We start from the raw sequence: 24,222 nt of genomic DNA, 5'->3' as shown, positions 1-24,222 counted from the left end.
AACATGTTCGAAACAGATCTTATACAGTTTCTGGAAAAGCTTCTTATTCTGATATTTGATGAGATTGTTCACAATGTTACAGTGTAATTTATAGTGTGATTTAACTCTGATATCATCTATGTTGATTGATACTAAGCAGCACTCTCTTAATGTTGCACGACATTCTGCTTCCATTTGTAATCCACTTTTCAGGAATATTTGATCTGCTTCAACATTCTTAGGACAGTAATTTTCAAAGTAATCCATTATTATTTTACTTAATACATAACATATTTTTTAACATAGGGTATATAGTATATATCTTTCTAGAGTGTATTTCGAAAATGTTTTTTCGATTTCTCCAGTCCTTTTTTGTTTTGTTTATTAGTCTTGCAGTTTTCCAGTTCACTTTTTTATGTTATGCACCTTTAAATCAAATTTAATCTTTTAACCATTAGTATCTGAGATGTCATTAACTATATGAGTTACACTACTGCTTAACACTCTCAATGCACCAATAAAAACATTACAAGTAACCTTACGGCTGGTTCCCATAACTGATGCAAGTTGTGTGAGGGGAATTAGAATATATGAAATGTTAGTAGAGCCAGTTAGTCTGCTAGAATAGGTATCCTCTATTGAATGTAAATAAAAATCTGCAGTTAGTTGTATCTCATTTTGTTTGGAAGTTAAGATGCGTAACGCTGCATTAATTTGTTGTACGCGGGGAGTAACTATTACCATCATTCTACTTCTGAAACGCAAACTTCAAAATGATGACGACTGAAGTATCTGTGGATATCAAACTATGTGGCAACTCTTTATTTCTCCATACCTTATCTACAGTAACTGGATGCAAAGTTATATCCATCAATATTCATCATATTTCAGCGCCAAGTGATATTCGGAAACAAATATTGCATTTGTACTATTTTTGGGCTGCAATTAATTGATTTTTTAATCCTCTAACATTTTGGTGCAATCAATTTACTTTAACTTTTCTGTTTTCATTTGATTTAGGATCAATATTTTACAGTGTATTTACTTATTTTAATACTACAGCTTGAAATCTACGTGTACTTTAATAAATTTACAGCCCTGCCGTTAGTGACTGCGAGGCTATGCCAGTTGGTGGCAGAGTGCCCCTTTAAAGATTATACTGTTAACACAGCCAATTTCCCCTGCTATTTTCCACTGAGATGTAGACCACGATTCATAAAACGTCACCTGCCAATACCATTAACAGGAACAAACAAATCATCGGTCTACCAACTGACACTAGCAGTCGGTTTAATTCCATGCCACCCGTCACGCAAAACTGCCCAACCATAACAATCCAAAACAGGACCAGCAGGGCGTTCCTAGCTCTGATTTTTCCTTCGCACCATTTGCGAGTGGAACAGGAACACGGATGATTAGTGTGTGTACAAAGTATCTTACGCCATGAAGTGTATAGTGGCTTGTGGGGTATTTATGTACGAGTAGATGTAGATGCAGACTGTGCGATAAGCATAATCGATGAAGGATTTCGCGGCTTCCCAGAGTGGTCTCCATCAACAGCTTCAAAGTGCTAGCTGTCCACCCTAAAGATCGAGTCCGTAGTTATTGGCGGAACAAGATGTTATGTGAGGAAGAGCCACCGTGGCCAGCCCGCTCTCGTCAGAACACGAACTCGATGGGGAGCGCATACGGGATCTAACCCACCAGCTTGACGAGTTCATTAGTACTGAATAGCCGCAGCTGTTACACCACAGGCTTTCTAACAACATTCGTCTTCTGTTATCTCATATCGCGTATTACAATAGCTTGCCTCCTCCGTGACCAGTAGTTTCAATGACGAGAAAGCAAGTAATCTTTACTGCTGCAGGTGGGGCATATAGGAATGCTGAAGTACTGCTCTTGCAGCAAATGTTTGGTGTATTTGGTTGATGACTTTCTTGAGTTCTTATGAATCATTAAAACGCAAGAAATTCAGAAGACATTTGTTGAATAGCATCAAGCCGAGAGTAACATATGACAGACGGATCACAATAAAATTGTCTTTGTCCAAAAGAAGAAAAACGTTTATGGATTAATGAATGACATAGGCGGGCAGTCCGGTGTTCAGGGGCTGTATACTAGTACGGTTATGTTTTTTGTCAGCATAAAATTACGTATGAAAACATATTTTAGTACGAGGTTTCGAAATGGCTGTTATTGGACAAGTTGTAACCACACTAATGTCTGTTAGTAATTTCAGTTAAGAAGAAATAATACTTCTGTTTCCACTGCTATAAATCTTTTCAGTGTAGTGGTTCTCCTCGTTGTCTGTTATATATGGTACACACTACATAGGGTTTCCGTCAACCGAAACTGAAGATCTTGATGAAATAATTTACCAACAGCCGTATGTATTGTAGAAATTTATTTTATTTTATGAACTTCTATGCGCTACCAGTTTCGGCATTACATTGATGCCATCTTCAGGCCCCACTCGTCATAGTCGTAAAATCGCTATACACGGAAGGAGCCATATTACTGGATCCGTGAATCAATTCGTCCTGCAACAGCTCTTGGTGGCCAGGCGACACAGCCTGTGTCGCCTGGCCACCAAATGCGAAATGTTGTAACCAACAGTCCAAAGCGTTCTATGTAACAAATTGCCACTATAGTGTGAATGTCCATAAGATATAGGTTGTGCAATAGTTAAATGAAAATGATTATGAAAAGCGAATGACTCTGTACCTTGAACAGTTGATTAAAATTATGGACAAAGAGGGCTTCTTAAATTTATTATAGTTGAGTGACGAGGCACATTTTCATCTCAGTGGTTATGTCAACAAACAAACGTACCGTTACTGGTGCGAGAATAATTCTCACGAACTCCGTCAACGCTCCTTACACAGTCACAAAGGCACTGTATAGCGTGCTGTCTCTTGAATTGGTATCATCGGTCCTTTCGTTTTTTGAGGATTAACATGGAGAGCAACCGCAGTCACGTCATAGCGGTATGCTGCCACGATTTCAGCAGGATGGTGCTACGGCTCGTTGTCCTCAAATTTCAGTGACAGCCGTGCGGAGAGTGTTTGGTAAGCACGTCATTTCTAGGAATGGGGCCTCCCAGATCTCCCAACTTATCGGTCTGTGATTACATCTACATCTACATCTACATCTATACTCCGCGAGCCACCTTACGGTGTGTGGCGGAGGGTACTTATTGTACCACTATCTGATCCCCCCTTCCCTGTTCCATTCACGAATTGTGCGTGGGAAGAACGACTGCTTGTAAGTCTCCGTATTTGCTCTAATTTCTCGGATCTTTTCGTTGTGATCATTACGCGAGATATATGTGGGCGGTAGTAATATGTTGCCCATCTCTTCCCGGAATGTGCTCTCTCGTAATTTCGATAATAAACCTCTCCGTATAGCGTAACGCCTTTCTTGAAGTGTCCGCCACTGGAGCTTGTTCAGCATCTCCGTAACGCTCTCGCGCTGACTAAATGTCCCCATGACGAATCGCGCTGCTTTTCGCTGGATCATGTCTATCTCTTCTATTAATCCAACCTGGTAAGGGTCCCATACTGATGAGCAATACTCAAGAATCGGACGAACAAGCGTTTTGTAAGCTACTTCTTTCGTCGATGAGTCACATTTTCTTAGAATTCTTCCTATGAATCTCAACCTGGCGCCTGCTTTTCCCACTATTTGTTTTATGTGATCATTCCACTTCAGATCGCTCCGGATAGTAACTCCTAAGTATTTTACGGTCGTTACCGCTTCCAATGATTTACCACCTATGGCGTAATCGTACTGGAATGGATTTCTGCCCCTATGTATGCGCATTATATTACATTACTTCCTCTGGAGGTTCCTCTAAAGCAAGGTATACGCTAGAAGTCTACAGACAATCGTGGAACTGAAAGACACCATTTATGCAGAAACACGGTTTACATCGCAGATCGTCTGAATGTCAACGTAACCGTGATGGCCATCTAGAGCACATCATTTTCAGAACATGAACCGTGCGTGAAATGGCAGTGAGCAGAAGTTTTGCTGCTGTGATTCAAATTGTTTTACAATAGAATCATCGCTATATTCAAATCAAACCTTTCTTCTGGCACATGCTGCAGGTTTCTACTGAAACTAATCGTCTATACAATTGTCGTAAATTGACAAGTTTCTCATCATTTCGATAAGACAGCAGTTCAAAAGATGCATGGAACGTGTAGTTAATTAATGTACAACAGTGGATCTAAATTATATTTAACGGAGCTAAAGTCCTGCGGGTTGCTTACTTGAAATGTGTTTCACGAAACTCGTTACTATACAAGATGACGTCAGGGAGACCATAGCCTCTCATACAGTAAACGGGGACTGCAATCCTGAAACTGCTTAGAAATCTGTAACTCTGAACTTGAAGCAAGTTTATAGAGCGTGTTAGGAAACATTATGCAACCAGCAGTACAAGAAAATTTCGTTTTGACGATAAGTGCTAACCTTCATTGTTCCTGACGAAATTATATTCCAGGTGGAAAACGAACTGGAGTTAAGCATGTGCGTGGTCTGATATCCTGGGTAATGTTCCTATTGTAAAGCAATAAGGTAAGAAAATCGAGAAATCATTTTGGGTAAATACTCCATTGTATTGGTCTTTTCTCTTGTAACAAATGGTGCCCGGGTTGCCTATTTGTCAACATCGAAGAGATATGTAACGCCTCAGATGCCTGCCATTGACAGGTGATTCCCACTTCAGAAACACACTGTACCATACGAACTTGTCGTGTTTCAAGCAAAATAAATGAAACAATTGCACTGGAAACCTGATTCTTTCCTGTCCGCACCTTTTAATATGAGATTAATCACCTAAATGTTAATCAAAGCATGAATGACGTTATCGATTGGTTACGATTCTAGCAGAGTGAGTGACAAGGATTGCTCAGATGTATTCATACGTGATGCATGGCAGCGGCATGGACCGTCGCACTGTCAAGAGAAAGGCCTAGTTACTTCCAACAAAAATATGGATTCTGCATTAATGATGAGGACTTTTGGTTCCTACGAATATTACTTTTTTATTATTTTAATCATAATGCTTTCTAACAGGTCCTGTAAACGTTCTTCAAGTGTAGGATTAAAATGGTCCGAGAATTCATGAAATGTGCAATCTTCATGAAGCCATATTAAGTAGTTATATCTCTTGCAAATACTTACCTGGCTGAAAATTTTCGTTACTGTATTACACACGTTTTCCAATTGTTTTCGCTGAATAAAAAGTTTCAATTCATCTTTTGGATCATCTAACGTCTTCAAAAATTATTTTCGATCTTTTATAGCGAAATAATTCACTGCAAAGTGCTCAGAATAAGAGAATTCCTCTTACTCCACTCGTAGATGTAGTGAGACTTCCCCCGAAAGTCCGACAGGTACTGTTTAACTGAAATGTTTGTTTCACTCTGAAAGGGATGTCCAGTTTAACGACTGACTGCCGAGCGCCAAACGCCCGCAAAGCTCACGGGCACTCCCTTTGCAAACAAGCGGATCTGTCCCCGGGTTTCAGCTTTCTTGACAACCCAGGAGTTCAGATAAACACTTTTAGGAGTTCTCGCCACTTTACACAAGAAAATGTGATACGGAAGCGGCTAAGATAGCTGCAGACCACAGTGTTAAATGCCGCAACGCGAAACAGTGCGGGAGTTCCCTTGCTACACTTCAGCTGCCGCCAAGGTACTTTCCGACTCGGAAGGCCGAAAATTCTAGGTTTCTGCAGGAAAACTATTAGGTAATGGTACCCAGGGCCGACTGATCATTTGTTGAGGTTGCAAACTGAGTCCTGCAGTGTTGAAGAAGATGCAATGGAAAATTCTGGATGGAACAATATCAACAAAATGGCGGAGCAGGTAGCCTAAGGAACAATCAGCGAGACGAGGACCCAGAGATGCCCGAGAAGAAGTTATTTGAATACTGATTTGCACAAAGAGTCCAAACTTTTCATTCGGGTGGCTTATCAGCCTATTGTGGTTTACCGTTAATGTTTCGAGAGCGTAGATTCCTAGAAGAGTCAAAAATGTATTGGTTTGTTCTAAGTATATTTCGCGAAAAGACCGTGAGATTAGAGCCCGCATGTAGGCTTACTGGCAATGGTTCTTCCCACAAACCATTCGCGACTGGAGCAAGAAAGCGGGGAAGTGACAGTGGTGCACAAAGTGTCCTCCACCACACACCACAAGGTGACTTCCTGGATATAGGTGTATATTGTCGTCTCAGTTTTTAGAGTAGGATCCCTGCATTCACTCTGATGTGTGTCGTCACTTTGTGGTATCCTAGTTTTCCATTTCATGAGATGATATTTCTCATGATCCCATTCTTGAAATTTTAGACATCTGCAGCGCGGGGTAGCCGCGCGATCTGCGCCTTCTTGCCACGGTTTGCACGGCTACCCTCGCTAGAGGTTCGAGTCCTCCCTCGGGCACGGGTGTGTGTGTTGTCCTTAGCGTAAGCTAGTTTAAGTTAGAGTAAGTAGTGAGTACCTTAGGGACCGATGACCTCAGCAGTTTGGTCCCACAGGAACGTACCGCAAACATCTGATTGTGTACCCCATTTCATTGTCTGCCACTGTCGTATAATTTACGTCGTAACACTTCCTTAGTAGACAGCCTGAAGCTTCTAAAAGACGCACTCAAAAACAAGTTTTGTCAAATGAAACTACATATCATATCTCCAAAAGAAGGGTTGAATGTTAAGAGATCGTAAAAAAATGCTCAGTTTGTTGTAATAAATAAGTGGTAAAATAATAAAATTTGTTATATACTAATTAAGTTCTGTAAAGAATTTATTCATAATGCTGCTTTCTCAGACAGACTTAAATATGCTGTTGTCAAACCACTTCATAAAAATAAGATTAATGAAGATAGCACTAGCAAAGAATCACCGTCCCTTCTTATATTTGCCAATATTTTTTTTTTTAATTTAGAGAGTTATGTGCTGTAGACTTTGTAACCACTGAATACAGAAAAACACAGTAAGCAAACAGTTTTAATTTCAAAAAGGCCTTTCAGCTAAACAGGTTAGATTTATCTTGAAAGATGACTTGCTGTAGTCAATAAATCAGTAATTAATGTCGCTGAAAATGTTTTGTGACACACCATGATATCTTCATGCAAAAATTGAAATATTGTGGAATAAAAGTTCTAGTACGTTCATGGCTTTTACCCATATCTGTATGAAACAAATGAGCGTATCACTTTCAAAATATGGTACCTGAAAAATATGTGAAACACCCTGACGACATGATCGGACGTCACTGCAACACTGTATATGCACACGTGAGCGTGTATGAAAATGATTAGAGCTGCAATTCTCTATAATAGGTACAACATCCAGCAGACTGCGTTGTGTTATTCGTGTGTAGTGTTATTATGAGGCCCGATAGGATACGTAAGAGCCGTTAAGGCGTTAGATATTGAGAGGTCACTGGTAAGGATGCGGAGATGCCACATACTGATATGAGACAGAGTTATCAGCACCTGACAGACTTTGAAAGAGGCTCGTTGACGGTCTCCATTTATCTGACTGGTCAGTCGCGCAATATGCATATTAGGCATTCATATGTGACAGTGCCCATATGGTGGACTGCGTGGGAAAGTGAGGCCAGACATATTTGTCGTCGAGCTCCCAGTCGACCATTACTAACTCCCACAAAGTAGGCTCCCGTATTATACACCAAGTACACATAGTAACCACTTCACGTTTATATCTGCCATTCCAGGTAATGGGCTGTGTGCAACGCTGCGTGCCATCCCACAACAATGGTTGGAAAGGTAGCACCACAACACTAACAGCGCATCTTAGTGGTGTCGTGACTGGGAAGCACGGACTGTCGATGGATGTGTCACACTGTGTTCAATGACGAATCGCAGTGACGTCTGATTCCGGATGAGTACCGCCGGCGAGCATGGCGATGAAGTGAGGAGAGGTCCCATTCTTTCACTGTTTAAGAGAGGCACAGCGACGTTACTAATGGCATCATAGCGTGGGGAGCCATCAAGTATTACCTCACGTCACTGATGGTAGTGACTGAGACATCTCTGATGGCGTAACATTACGTCATGGATATTCTGCATCCTCGCGTGTATCGTCTCATGCGACAGTATGACGATGCATTTTTCAAAAAGTCAATGTTCGTCCACGCGCTCGACGTCTCTCTAAGAACCCTCAGCATGATGTTGAGGAACTCCTGAGATCATCAAGATCCCCAGTTCTGTCCCCGACAGAACATGTACGAGAACAGCTCGGACGTCAACTGTGACCCAGGATATCACAGGATATCAAGGACCAGTTACAACAACAGTGGACTGCTTTGTCTCAGGACACTACACAGCTGTTTTATGACAACGTTCCCAAGCGAATCTGTCGGTGCATCGAAGCCAGAGTGGGTTAAGCATCGTACTGATAAGTGGGATCATACTGCAAAATTGTTTAAAGATTTTCCTCGGTTTTCTAATCACTGAAATAACATCACATACACTCTCAACATGTGAAGTTTCATTTTGTTTCCTTCCTATCCTTTTGGGGCGTAATTTTTTTTTTTTTTTGTCAGGCAGTTCATTACATTGACGCTGCTCCGTTAAGCTAATCATCGAAGACAATAGACACCGTGTATGTGGGCAAAACCAACGCGTTGGCCGCCGGACAGGGTCTCCATGGAGGGATTAAGCCGACTGCTAACTAGCGAAAGAGGGAAGGCGTTAGAGACCAGAGAACGCTACCTATCGCATCTGCTGCCCATACTTGCACCTAACACTGACTCCGTGTTGTGACGAGATAAAGTGGTTCCTTCGTCCCCTCCCCCACCCCAGCTTCCCCAATTACTGAGTCGTGATGAGGGGTGCCTGTTTACTCAGCACTTTCATTTCTACACAGCACATTTTGCCACTTTGTGAAATGCCATGCTTATATTAACTAAAATCTACGAGAATTTGCTCTAAGTAGTTTCGATCTATTGATACAAGGTCTTTAGCAATTACACTGCGGCAAACTCACGTCCTTGAGCAGTTGGTTTGCTCTCAACCGATAGCACTTGTTCACGGCGGTTGTGAGATATGTGGTCCTTCTCGTTTGGAAGTAGTTTGTCATTATTCTTGGATAATTTTTTTCGGACTTGATATGGTAAAGTCTAAGAGACGCTTTGTGTTGCGTTTCGGCGTTGAGAAGGTAGCTGTCTTAATTTGTTTACTTTAAATGAAGGTTAGTTACACGTGGCAGGGTGATCTTGGAAGTGTTTGGTTGTATTACTCTGCGATTAGGTACCCAGCTGCGTGTTTCCCGCAGAGTAATAGGTGCCCCTCTTACGAACTGTTTCGAAGCTGGTCATTGTGTCACATATTTCTCTAATTCACTCAGTGCCATTATGAATTCAAAGATGTTAACCGCTCCTGAATCGTAAGATTAAAAAAAATGCTCTGAGCACTATGGGACTTAACTTCTGAGGTCATCAGTCCTAACTAACCTACGGACATCACACACATCCATGCCCGAGGCAGGATTCGAACCTGCGACCGTAGAGGTCGCGCGGCTACAGACTGAAGCGCCTAGAACCGCTCGGCCCCTACAGCCGGCTTGTAAGATTAATTTTTCAAGAAATCAGAACAGTGCATTGCTTTGGTTTGGAAATTTGAATTTTAAAATTGTGAGTTGGCGTAAGCCTATGGGGCTGTGAAGGTTCTCTCTTGCATCTAAAGTTAATGTCTTGCTTGCTAAATTCTCTTCCTTTGAACTGATTTCGCCCAGAACCGTATCACTCTTCGTATTTCATCTACTTGAAAGTGCTACACTGCCTGATCGATTTCTTGTTGTCTCACATAAGTTAACTACGCTAGTCACAGCCACTTTGATGAAAAGCCTCTCGACTGCATAGCTGGCACCGAAAATTATAAAAAATAATAAGTAGTTAGATTTCCGGTGCTGAAAACAATTGTTCATCGTGTGCTTGACTACGACTGCTGCTGCGAGACTTCGTGTTGTATCACGTAACTTTTCTAGTACTATGTTACGTATGACGGGCATTAGGATTTTAAATGATCACTCTTGGCTATTTTATGCTTTCAGAATACATATACTGGTCACCCAGAACATAATGACCACCTGTACAATAGCCGGCATGTCCAGCTTTGACACGTATAACAGGGGCGGCGCGTCGTGGCTTGGGAGCAATGAAGACTTGGTTGGTCGCTGGAGGGAGTTCGCACCACAAATGTACACACAATGAGGCGTAGCGCCGTATAACGAATCTGCCTTGGAGGCGGTTAAGTGGAAGATGTGTCTGAGAGCTGGATAGTGACAGATGGTGGCGCTAGACTGGACGCGCACGTAGTTTATGTATCAGCCGATAGAGGACAGTATTGGATAGGAGGACTGTGATTTTAGTTTTGATTGTGACCACTAGAGTGCACTAAAGTAATAGAATGTTTTTCATAAATTGTTCTAGTTTTTTCATAAAGTGTTATTATTTCTTTTTGTGTATGTAAAATGTTATAAATGTTTTTTATCAGTATGAATGATGCGTGAATGTGGCTTAATGTTAATATGAAGATAATTGTTTAACGAATTATGTAGTAGGATTTAGTGTGGGAGCATTTCAAAGAAGTATGGATATGAAGAAAGGGGATTTTTGTAGAATAAATTTGTAAAGTAAGTTTATGGTAAAGGGAAAGTTAATTCAGGTATAAATAACAATAGTAAATAACTTTATGCATAAACAAAGCTTGAGCATATCAGATAATTACGTCGGTAAAAAGTGCAGTCGTTAGGTTTACTATTTTGCGATTGGTTATTGATGAAAAGCGTGGACTGATGCGGGAGAATGTTGTTTTGCTATTGGCTGTTGAGTAAACTGACCAATGGTAAAGCAATGTTCTTCGCGCGCCTTTCTCAGCTGGTAGAGAAGACTGAGAGTATTCTAGAGAGGAGTCGAAGCCTAGCCATGAAAGAGATAGGACGTGTGCAGTAGTAGTTCCGATGGATATGATAAGTTGCCGGATCTAGCAGTGTTTCATACATCAAAAGTGTTGGAAAGTGACGGCATAATTATTCCTATATGTGTGTAGAAATTTCGGAATTTTTAAGTGAATTTTGTGACAAGAAAAGATATACACTCCTGGAAATTGAAATAAGAACACCGTGAATTCATTGTCCCAGGAAGGGGAAACTTTATTGACACATTCCTGGGGTCAGATACATCACATGATCACACTGACAGAACCACAGGCACATAGACACAGGCAACAGAGCATGCACAATGTCGGCACTAGTACAGTGTATATCCACCTTTCGCAGCAATGCAGGCTGCTATTCTCCCATGGAGACGATCGTAGAGATGCTGGATGTAGTCCTGTGGAACGGCTTGCCATGCCATTTCCACCTGGCGCCTCAGTTGGACCAGCGTTCGTGCTGGACGTGCAGACCGCGTGAGACGACGCTTCATCCAGTCCCAAACATGCTCAATGGAGGACAGATCCGGAGATCGTGCTGGCCAGGGTAGTTGACTTACACCTTCTAGAGCACGTTGGGTGGCACCGGATACATGCGGACGTGCATTGTCCTGTTGGAACAGCAAGTTCCCTTGCCGGTCTAGGAATGGTAGAACGATGGGTTCGATGACGGTTTGGATGTACCGTGCACTATTCAGTGTCCCCTCGACGATCACCAGTGGTGTACGGCCAGTGTAGGAGATCGCTCCCCACACCATGATGCCGGGTGTTGGCCCTGTGTGCCTCGGTCGTATGCAGTCCTGATTGTGGCGCTCACCTGCACGGCGCCAAACACGCATACGACCATCATTGGCACCAAGGCAGAAGCGACTCTCATCGCTGAAGACGGCACGTCTCCATTCGTCCCTCCATTCACGCCTGTCGCGACACTACTGGAGGCGGGCTGCACGATGTTGGGGCGTGAGCGGAAGACGGCCTAACGGTGTGCGGGACCGTAGCCCAGCTTCATGGAGACGGTTGCGAATGGTCCTCGCCGATACCCCAGGAGCAACAGTGTCCCTAATTTGCTGGGAAGTGGTGGTGCGGTCCCCTACGGCACTGCGTAGGATCCTACGGTCTTGGCGTGCATCCGTGCGTCGCTGCGGTCCGGTTCCAGGTCGACGGGCACGTGCACCTTCCGCCGACCACTGGCGACAACATCGATGTACTGTGGAGACCTCACGCCCTACGTGTTGAGCAATTCGGCGGTACGTCCACCCGGCCTCCCGCATGCCCAGTATACGCCCTCGCTCAAAGTCCGTCAACTGCACATACGGTTCACGTCCACGCTGTCGCGGCATGCTACCAGTGTTAAAGACTGCGATGGAGCTCCGTATGCCACGGCAAACTGGCTGACATTGACGGCGGCGGTGCACAAATGCTGCGCAGCTAGCGCCATTCGACGGCCAACACCGCGGTTCCTGGTGTGTCCGCTGTGCCGTGCGTGTGATCATTGCTTGTACAGCCCTCTCGCAGTGTCCGGAGCAAGTATGGTGGGTCTGACACACCGGTGTCAATGTGTTCTTTTTTCCATTTACAGGAGTGTATATTCTGCGTGGCGTATTGAGCAGGTCGGTGGCTAAAATCTGTGACTGCATTTGGTACCGACAGACTTAATATTTGGCTAGCATTATCGATCTAAAACAATCAGTATTTTTGTAGCTATTACGTTTTCGGGAAATGCAACACCATAAACTTACTAACGTGAGTGAAGGGTTCAAATGGGTCAAATGGCTCTGAGCACTATGGGACTTAACATCGGAGGTCATAAGTCCCCTAGAACTTAAGAACTACTTAAACCTAACTAACTTAAGGACATCACACACATCCATGCCCGAGGCAGGATTCGAACCTGCGACCGTTGCAGTCGCGCGGTTCCGGACTGAGGCGCCTAGAACCGCTCGGCCACCACGGCCGGCTGAGTGAAAGGGATTGTGAGTGACTGGGTTAAGACTAGCACGGGCTTGGCAGTGATACTTGTTCACCTAAGTTTCAGAATATATTAATTGACGACAAAATTTCCAAACTTTCATTTCGTGTTTCTCCCGAAACGTAGATTAGTGACTTAAATTGCAGCCTGGTTCACGTCGAAGTACAATAGGTATCACTCGTCTTACCTATTGATGATCTGCTGAGACAATGTTCACAGATAGGTGCAGGTTCGTCGTAAAGGGACGGAAAGAACCGCGCCGCCGCAACAAGCCACGTAATTCCCTTACATTCCTGGCCTTGTGACAAGGCTCTTTATCTTGCATCTTGTTGAAAAATGCAGATGATTTCGTGAAACATAATCGTCATGAGGGAGTGTACCTGGTCTGCAACCAGTGTACGGTACTCCTTGGCCACCATGGTGCCTTGTGCGGGCTCCTCCTTGCCCATGGATACCCACGTGAATGTTCCGCAGACGCAACGAAGCCGCTGCCAGCTTGTCTCCTTCTCCTAGTACAGGTGTCAAGGAGCTGTTTCCCTGGAAGACGACTGATTCGCGCACTTCCATTGGCATGAGGAAGTTATCGGGATTCATCAGGCTATGCAGAGCTCCGCCGCTCTGCCGACGTCCAGTGACAATGGTCACGTGCCCATTTCAGTTGTAGTTGCCGATGTTGTGGTGTTAACATTGACACATGCAGGGGTTTGCGGCTTCTGAGCTCCACAGTTAGGATTGTTTGGTCCACTGTGTGTTCAGACACACTTGCACTCTGCCCAGCATTAAAGTCTGATAATAGTGCGGCACATTTCTCCGCCTGTCCTGCTTTACCAGTCTGCCCAGCTTACCACGTCCGACATCTGTAATGAGGGGTAGCTGCCCAAGCCCACGACTTCTGGACGTGGTTTTACCCTAGTTTCGCTTCGTGTTGAAGACACTTACCACAGCACTCCTAGAGCACCCGACAAGTCGTGTAGTTCCCGAAATGCGAGCCTCCAGGCCATCACAATCTGCCCTCGTTCAAACTCAGATAGATGGTGCGCCTTTCCCATTGCACACACGGACGGCAAGCTCACTGATATTACAAGCTCCGTGCGTGTGTCCGACTAGCAGTCATTCCTCGCCAGGTGTTGATGCTATGGCCTGGACTAGTTCGTATCGATAGTGTTCGGTGATCCTAATGTCATGGTTGACCAGTGTATGTACACAGCGGTTACACAGCATACTGCACAGCTGAAGACAAAGAGGCGGAAAGTTAACACTTGTTCAGATCGTGATAAGATAGCTAGGCTCCACATTTTTCGTTGTACTAAATTTTAGGAAAGTGTTGTTGTATCAGTATTTCTATTTATTTCGCGAGTCTGCTCACATTAGTACTAAGTTTGTTCTCTTGGGTATTAGAAATACGCATTCTGCGTATCTTCAAACTATCAGGGTTTGTTTGTCACTGACGACGAGATTAGTCTTTTTGCTATTTCTTTCACACTCAACCTTCAGTGCCTATGCCCAATAAAATCGTTCCTGATAGTACATTTGTATTGTTGATGTGTTAATAATAATAATAATAATAAACCCCGTGGAGGCCTGGGAAAAGAATAGGCCTCCGGTATGTTCTGCCAGTCGTAAAAGGCGACGAAAAGAACAAACCACTAATAGGGCTAACCCCCCTTTTAGTGTGATTAGTTGGTTCAGTGCAGAACTAATGAAGCCTCGCACTAGCGCTGACATGGTCGGGGACGACGCTTGAACCCCATGCTCGTCCACAATGGTAACGACACTGCTAGCCACACGGGAAAGGATTTAAATCCAAATAGAGATGTTTTGCAGGATATGCTTCCTGCAACCACTCTAGAAGGAAAACAATGACAGAGAATAAGATGGTCAGATGAAGTTAACCGACACCTCATGTTCTGTTATTACCAAGCAACAAACTTAGGAACCAACACAACTGGATACAGATCAGAAGTATACACAACATTTATTACCAGATACCCAGAATTAAAATTTTTAACAGAACAACGACTAGCTGATCAGATCCGTGTAATAATCAAAAATAACAGGATACCCCAGTCAGAATTAGAAAACATCAAACAACAACTACAACAAATATTGGAGCAAAATAACGTGCAATCAGAAGAAGAAGAAAATACAGTAATGGACTCAAACATCCCAGAGCTAACAAACAAAGAACAACACGCATCAGTTAAACAATCAGAGGAAAACAAAATCTTAAGACAGCCACCAGAACAAGCACAAATAGAACACGAAGTGACACACATGTTAGATATAGAAGAAAAATTTCAGCTGACATATATAGAATACAAAGACACAAATACAGACATTAGACCATTCTTGCATAGACCCGAAAATAACCCTCAAGTCGAAACAACAATAACAACTATCAACACAATCATACACAACAAAATAAATGAAAATACAACTATGGAAGAGTTACAACTACTGGTTTATATAGGAGTACTCACTACACTAAATATACACACTAGGTAGAGATCAGAACCAACCAACTCACAGAAGAAACCCACAAAACCAGCATGGCAACACAGGCAACAGATCAGAATAGAAAAACTGAGAAAAGACATCGGACAGCTAACACAATTTATAAGAAATGAAATATCACACAAAAAACGAAAGAGGTTAGGTAAAATCTCACAACAAGAAGCGATAGAGCAATTAGATGAAAAGAAGCAGAAATTGCAAGCATTGGCCAAACGACTTAGAAGATAAAAGAAAGTGAAAATAGAAGGAAACAAAACCAAACATTCAACACAAACCAAAAGAAATTTTATCAGACAATAGATAACACACACATTAAAATAGACAATCCACCAAACATAACAGACATGGAACAATTCTGGAGCAACATATGGTCAAACCCGGTACAACATAACAGGCATGCACGGTGGATACAAGCAGAAACAGACACATACAAGATGATACCACAAATACCTGAAGTGATAATTTTGCAACACGAAGTCACCCAAGCAATTAATTCTACGCACAATTGGGAAGCCCCTGGAAAAGATAAAATAGCAAAGTTCTGGCTAAAAAAGTTCATTTCAACGCATTCACATCTAACTAAATTATTTAACAGTACATTGCAGACCAACACACAGTCCCTGATACACTTACACAAGGAATAACTTATCTGAAACCTAAAGATCAAGCAGACACAGCAAACCCAGCAAAATACCTCCCCATCACATGCCTACCAACTATATACAAAATATTAACTTCAGTCATTACACAGAAATTATGACACATACAACACAGAACAAAATTATAAATGAAGAACAAAAAGCCTGCTGCAAAGAAGCACGAGGATGTATAGAGCAACTGACAATAGATGCAGAGGTGACATATCAAGCTAAAACTAAACAAAGGTCGCTACACTACACATACTTTGATTACCAAAAAGCTTTTGATAGTGTACCCCACTAATGGTTCCTACAGATATTGGAAATATACAAAGTAGATCCTAAATTGATACAGTTCCTAAACATAGTAACGAAAAATTGGAAAACCACACTTAATATCCAAACAAATTCAAATAATATCACATCACAGCCAATACAGATTAAGCGTGGAATATACCAAGGAGACTCATTAAGTCCTTTCTGGTTCTGCCTTGCTCCGAACTCACTATCCAACATGCTAAATAATACAAATTATGGATATAATATTACTGGAACATACCAACACAAAATCACACATTTGCTATACATTGATGATCTAAAACTACTGGCAGCAACAAATCAACAACTCAACCAATTACTAAAGATAACAGAAGCATTCAGCAATTTTATAAATATGGCTTTTGGAACAGACAAATGTAAGAAAAATAGCATAGTCAAGGGAAAACACACTAAACAAGAAGATTACTTATTGGATTACCACAGCGACTGCATAGAAGCGATGGAAAAAACAGATGCCTATAAATATCTAGGATACAGGCAAAAAATAGGAATAGATAATACAAATATTAAAGAAGACCTAAAAGAAAAATATAGACAAAGAGTAACAAAAATACTGAAAACAGAATTGACAGCAAGAAACAAGACAAAAGCTATAAATACTTATGCTATACAAATATTAACCTATTCATTTGGAGTAGTGAAGTGGAGTAACACAGAACTAGAAGCACTCAATACACTTACACGATCACAATGGTTCAAAAAAATGGTTCAAATGGCTCTGAGCACTATGGGACTTAACTTCTGAGGTCATCAGTCCCCTAGAACTTAGAACTTCTTAAACCTAACTAACCTAAGGACATCACACACATCCATGCCCGAGGCAGGATTCGAACCTGCGACCGTAGCGGTCGCGCGGTTCCAGACTGTAGCACCTAGAACCGCTCGGCCACACAGGCCGGCTACACGATCACAATGCCACAAATATAGAATACATCACATACATTCAGCAACAGAAATGTTCACATTAACCAGAAAGGAAGCAGGAAGGGGATTTATCGATATAAAAAACCTACATTATGGACAGGTAGACAATTTAAGAAAATTCTTTATAGACCGAGCAGAAACTAGCAAAATACACAAAGCAATCACTCATATAAATACATCGGCTACACCACTGCAATTTCATAACCACTTCTACAACCCTTTAGTTCATATAACAGCAACAGATACAAAGAAAGTAAATTGGAAAAAGAAAACACTACATGGCAAGCACCCATATCATCTAACAGAGCCACACATCGATCAAAGCACATCCAAAACAAGGCTAAGAAAAGGCAATATATACAGTGACACGGAAGGATTCATGATTGCAATGCAGGATCAAACAATAACACCAGATATTACAGCAAGCATATTATTAAAGATCCCAATACCACAAAAGATAAATGCAGACTTTGCAAACAAGAAATAGAAACAGTAGATCACATCACAAGCGGATGTACAATACTAGCAAATACAGAATACACCAGAAGACATGACAATGTATCAAAAATAATACATCAACAACTTGTCATACAATATAAACTAATAAAACAACACGTTCCCACATACAAGTATGCACCACAAAATGTACTGGAGAATGATGAATACAAATTATACTGGAACAGAACCATTATAACAGATAAAACAACACCACATAACAAATTAGACATCATACTCACCAATAAAAAGAAGAAATTAACACAACTAATCGAAATATCCATAGCCAATACAAACAAATATACAGAAGAAAACAGGAGAAAAAAATTGAAAAATACATCCAACCGGCTGAGGAAGTCAAGGACATGTGGCATCTGGATAAAGTTGACATTATACCAATTATACTGTCAACTACAGGAGTCATACCACACAATTTCCACCAGTACATCAACGCAATACAGCCACATCCAAACGTATATATACAACTACAGAAATCTGTAATTATTGATACATGTTCAATTACCCGGAAGTTCCTAAATGCAATGTAATATATATATTGTACAGTTTGATCAAGGTCCGCGTCAGTTTCCATTTTTAACCAGGCATAACGTCTGAGAAAGGAAAGACATAATAATAGTGGAGAGGTGGGGGAGTCGCTGGCGCCATTGATTCTCTTATCTAGTAGGGGCAGCAATGCCGTTCGTTCTGTTATGCCCATTTTCTCTTTGGTTTTCCTCTTCCGGTCGCTATTTAATCGCGTCACTTCCGGCTGTGGTCTCTTGGTTTTCTGCTCCGGGGCTCTAGTGGTCGTGCTTGCCCATTGCTTGGTCATATGTTGTGTTGGCGAGTCTTGGAGTGGCCATTACGGGGGAGCATCGATTGCTCGCGCTTCTGTGTTATGATTTGAGGAATGTGTTGGCGGAGGGCTGGTGATGGCCTCCCATGCACCAGCAAGTGTGTATATGGTACAGTACTACCTGATGCTGGATACCTATGTGTGGATTCTCGTCGTTTGATGCTACTAACGGTGGGTTAGTGCTTTTTCTTTGAAGTTGTGCTTTGTGATCAAGCTGATCATAATTTGTGTTCACAGCCGGAAACAGTAATTTGTACGTGATTATCCCAGCCGTGGCGGAAATACAGAATTCAGCCTCGGTTCCGGTGTATGTTGAGTAGTGGTGTCAAGAGTGTAAAACACTGCTCCGTCAGTAGTGAGAAGGCTGCATGAGACATTCTAGAATAGTGCGCAGGCCATGTTTAGTGTTAACACAGTGTGCTTGTAATTTTACTTGTGTATCTTATGAATTATTCTGTGGTCTTCGTTTGAAGGGGCCGTGACTTTGGTGTCTTGTATTATTGGTTTTTACGCTCTGGGTTCGACAGGCCATTAACTTCTCCAGACCGTAGGCTTTTTATTGGGGTCTGCCTGTAAGAGTAAAAGATTATGAGCTGTTAGAAGTGAATAATTTTCCATGCTATTTGTTTGAGGTCTTGCAAGTGATAAGGGTATTAAATTTAAAAGGGGCCGTAACTCTGAAATAAGATAGTTTGTGTTGTGTCATTTGGTTTGGTTGTCTGCCCTGTTTTTTTTTTTTTTTTTAAGTGTTCCAGTGTGCTACGTGCGGCTGGCTCAATCAGTTCCAGACTGACCAGTATAGGGGGCGGCGCATTAGTTGAAATATGTTCGGACTGCGTTAGCTCGGCCAGCTTCGTCTTGCTGACGCTCGGCGCTACTTGGCTGTATCCTGTCAGAGTCGCTGCTCGCCCCAGCATTTGACAGAAGTTGAGTATTCTCTCTTGCAATTATTTGGAGATTCCTGTCGTTAATGTGTTCAGGCTGCGCCAAGGTGCGTTCCCTGTTCCTAGTACTTTGGTCACTCTTGTATCAGGGTGGGTCATCCGTTGGGGTGTACCTGCTGTTGCGTGGAGCTTAAACTGACTATTAAGATAACTGTGTTTATACCTAAATATTGTTATCATACTTCAAAGGGATTCCACGAGTGAGTTCAGTGGAATAAGTCACTATATAATTGGTGGAATCCCGTTGTTTTATGATCTGTCTATTGGACTAAGGTTTCCGTTGGGAAATTTGCTCTTTTACTTAAAATTTGCTATTTAATATTCTGTCCTGTTGCTTGTTTTACCAATGGGGATTTCGTCTCGGTAAATTCCTGTTAAATTTGTTGGCAATTATGCTTGTCATCTATATTTACCTTGGGCTATTTGTTATTTAGTTAAAAGTAAGGATCTTTACTTAACTTGTTTCATTCCATATACTCTTGCGAAGACTGTGTAAGGTTTTTAATTATATTTGTTATTGGTGGCTATTGGAATGCCGGTTTTGTAAAAGATTTTGTAAAACTGCTTTTGGGGATAGGTGTAATAAATCTTTGTGAGCTACAAGGCTGTGTTTGCGTTTTCTTGTGATTACCTTTTATGACTGGCTTGAGGTTTGTAAATTTTACGTCGCAATAATAAACACAAATGTTTCCATATATTTATCATTCATCAGTTAAATTTACTACATTTTGGTGCCCAATATGGGTCCGCTTGCATATAAGTTCCTCAATCACTGTGCCGAGCCTGTGGTGGCCCCATTCTCTACTCAATTTCTCAGTTAAGATCAGTACAATATATGTGTAGTTTTACACTTGTCTTTCTACTTGCTGAAAATACCAAAAAATTGGAAGAAATATCACTTGAATACTCTTTTCTGAATCCCGAAAGCACTCCTGAAATTTGAAATACCAAACTAAAAATCATAACCACGCAGGCAGTTATTGCTAGCGTCCAGAAGGTTACCTGGGAAGTTGGCCTGTGCGAGGACGGGTCCGCTGGAGGCGACGGCTCCGTCGATGATGTCCGGGTAGCGGAGGCGCGCCCAGGCGGCCAGGTTGCCGGCGTACGAGCCGCCGAACACCACCCACTTGGCGGCGCCCAGCTGAGGGTTCTCCTGGCGCTGCTGCCGGATGAAGTACGCCAGGTCCTCCAGCGCCTGCGTCGAGTTCAGGTAGCGCAGGTTCGCCGCGCTCGTGTCGCTGCAGAAGCAGGGATAAACGAATGGAATGATTTAGTCTCGTTGTCGTATCTGGGAATGAGATACAGACAGTGCTTTGACAATAAATGTTTCTAGTGTTTCGATAAAATACAGGGTTTCAGAAGACACACAGAAAAATGATGCGTATCAGTGAATGGAGCAATTCCCCAAGTTTCGATCTATAATAGGCGCTGTGACGCAGTTGCTCCAGTAGGGATAGGCATGCCAGAACATGTAGACATCTCATCCACTCTGTATTGCCGCATCATCTTAGTACACGGCTGCAGAAAGGAAACTGAATGAAATGATTACCAAAGCGGGCTGCTGTTACCGCGCCACAATGACTTGCACACGCATTTTGACTTTCCCCACGTCACAAATCGCCGCCGCATTGAACACCTGTAGTACACTGATGAGCCAAAACATGATGACCACTTGTTTAACAATTTGTTTCTCCCTCTTTGGTACAAAGTACATCACTGATGCTGTATTTCATTGATCCGACAGTTTGTTGGTAGGTTTGTTGATGTATGTAGCATTAGATGTCTGTGCACAGGTAATATAATTGGCGCAAATAACGGGCCGTTAATTTACGTTGGCGTCGATGGCGCCCGATGGTGGCCCAGATGGATACTACAGGATTTAATTCAGGCGAATTTGCTCACCAAGACATCAACGTACGTTCACTGTAATGATCCTGGCTCCGAGACATGGACAATTATACTGCTGAAAGATGAAATCCCCATCAGAGAAGAGATAGAGCATTAAGAAATGCAGGTGGTTCGCAGCTTCAACGTGTCTTCGATTACAGCCACAGGTCCCATGCAGGCGCAGGAGAATGTCTCCCATAGCATATTACTCCTCCCACGAGCCTGCGACCGTTGCGCGCTGCACGTTTCGAGCCGCCATTCACCTTGATGACGACGTTTGTGGAGACGGCACGACGCCGTCAGCAAAAATGTGATCACTCGAAGAGCCGATACGTTTCCTCCATTGATCGATGGTCGAATCCCGAAGGTCTCGTGCCAAATGCAATCGTAATTAGCGATGGTCGTTGGATCAACATTTGAACACGTAGGGGCGGTCTGCTGCAGAGGTCCACGTTCAATAATGTACGATGAACAGAGTGCTCCGAAGCACTTCTGCGTGCACCAGCATTGTGCTCTCTTGGCAGAGATGCCACAGATAACCATATGTCCCACTTTAAAGAGTATACAAGCCTCCGAATCCCACGTTCTGTGAATAATAGTAAACGTCCAACCATTTAGCACCTAGTGGTAGTTTCACTGTCCTCCTAGCTCTTTACGCAGATGCTCACGACAGTAGCACGTGAACATTCGACCAGCTTCGCCGTTTTCGAGTTACTTGTTCACAGGCTCGGAGTAATAATAAATCTCCCGTTTGTCAGAGTCGCTTATTTCAATGGATTTTCGTATCTTTGCTAGGGTGATGCCCCGTCCGTGTCTGTTCCACTTACATATGTTTGTTATCGCGTCATGTGCCCGCAGCTCCACCAGGCGGCATCCAGCGTCGCGGTGTGCAGTGATTATAATGTTTTGGTTTATCAGTGTATGAGTTAAAACTTGTCCTCTGATATGTGTTATTTTTCTGTATGTGTTGTAGTTTTCACCCAGTCATCTTCTGGAATCCTAGAGGCACTTAGGAATAGCTCTCTACAGAGTCCACCAGAAAAACGTAAGCACGCTTTAAGGAACGAAAGTATTACTTAAGTGTTTATTTTACATTTTACAATTCATCAGACGTGTTGCAAATTTGGAAATTTGTGGTAAGGTCTTAGGGGACCAAACTGCTGAGGTCATCGGTCCCTGAGCCTATACACTACTTAATCTAACTTAAACTAACTTACGCGATAGACAACACACACACCCATGCCCGAGGGAGGACTCGAACCTCCGACGTGGGCAGCCACACGGACCGTGACAAGACGCCATAGACCTCGCGACTACCCCGCGATGCAGACATGTTGTACAATATTCAGTATAGCACATTGTTACTTTAAATGTTCAAAATGTTCACCATTGGCGGCTACACACGTAACAGAACGACGATCGGTCGCCGCAACTACGTCAGTCAATGTTACAGTGGAGATCGCTGCACATGTCGCTGTAATCTCCTGGCGAAATTCCTCCAGCGGCTGTGGCTTATCTTTCACAGTTCTCCACGAGTCCATATGTGTTAGATCTGGCGACCATGGAGGGAACTCAGTGGGTCCTCTTAGTCCAATCCGATCCCCCGGAAAATTGTGATCCAGGAAAGCTCGAATTGACAAGGTGGTAGTGCGGTGGCGCCCCGTCCTGTTGGTAGTACACCTCTTCATCAGCTCCATAAAGCGCATGTATACCTGGCAAAATTGATGAGCGTAACATTTCCAGGTACACTTCTTCAGTGAAAGTAGCATCAAAGAAAAAGGGTCCTACTAAGCACTAGATGATAGTCCACACCACACATGAAAGCCTGGTAGATTGACCGCTTTATCCACATAGACATGCGGATTTTCCGGTGCTGTTATGCCGATTCACGGTTCCATTAAGTTTAAATTGTGCCTCTTCACTCCACACTATATTTGTCACAGACTGTTCGTCGTCAGTTTCCATTTGCTGCTACCATTCGCAAAATTGCTTTCGGCGATCAGGATCGTCATCATTAATCGCGTGCAGTACTCGTGGAATGTAAACTTTCCACTTTGCAGCTTTGAGAATTCTTCGTACACTTGTACTGCTAACCCCCATTCACGTGCACATTGCGTAGCAGACTTCTGTGAAGAAGTAACAAACGTTTCCAAAACGAGAGCCGTCGAAGCACGACTTGTAGCTGTACGTTGTCTTCCTGATCTTCCTTTGTGAATATCACAAATCGTTCCATGCAACTGAAACTTGTCAATGATGCGTTTAATTGCTAGCCAGCCAGTGTGCCGGGCGGTCCTAGGCGCTTCAGTCTGGAACCGCGCGACCGCTACGGTCGCAGGTTCGAAAAAAATGGTTCAAATGGCTCTGAGCACTATGGGACTTAACTTCTAAGGACATCACACACTGCCATGCCCGAGGCAGGATTAGAACCTGCGACCGAAGCGGTCGCGCGGTTCCAGACTGTAGCGCCTAGAACCGCTCGGCCACCCCGGCCGGCCGCAGGTTCGAATCCTGCCTCGGGCATGGATGTGTGTGATGTCCTTAGGTTAGTTAGTCCCATAGTGCCATAGTGCTCAGAGCCATTTGAACCATTTTAATTGCTAGACGGTTTGGTGGTTCTGTTTCAAACTCCCGACTCCACTGATGTTACACTTCAACGGCATAATCAAATTTGAAAAACCACTTCACAATACATTTTCGTTGCTCGCATGTCAAG

General features: G+C 42.9%; 1 protein-coding gene across 1 annotated transcript in view; it reads right to left on the bottom strand.

Moving 5' to 3' along the window:
• LOC126260013 (putative serine protease K12H4.7) overlaps window positions 1-24,222 on the bottom strand; it is a 77,917-nt gene that overhangs the window by 29,100 nt on the left and 24,595 nt on the right. The window contains exon 4 of the mRNA XM_049957174.1: window positions 20,625-20,860. Within this exon, the coding sequence (XP_049813131.1) occupies window positions 20,625-20,860 (236 nt within the window). The remainder of the gene's footprint in view (window positions 1-20,624; window positions 20,861-24,222) is intronic.

Source organism: Schistocerca nitens, chromosome 5 (assembly GCF_023898315.1).
Source record: "Schistocerca nitens isolate TAMUIC-IGC-003100 chromosome 5, iqSchNite1.1, whole genome shotgun sequence".
NCBI lineage: Eukaryota > Metazoa > Arthropoda > Insecta > Orthoptera > Acrididae > Schistocerca > Schistocerca nitens.
The sequence above is the reverse complement of the archived record's forward strand: the minus strand, read 5'-3'. Positions and strand labels throughout refer to the sequence as shown.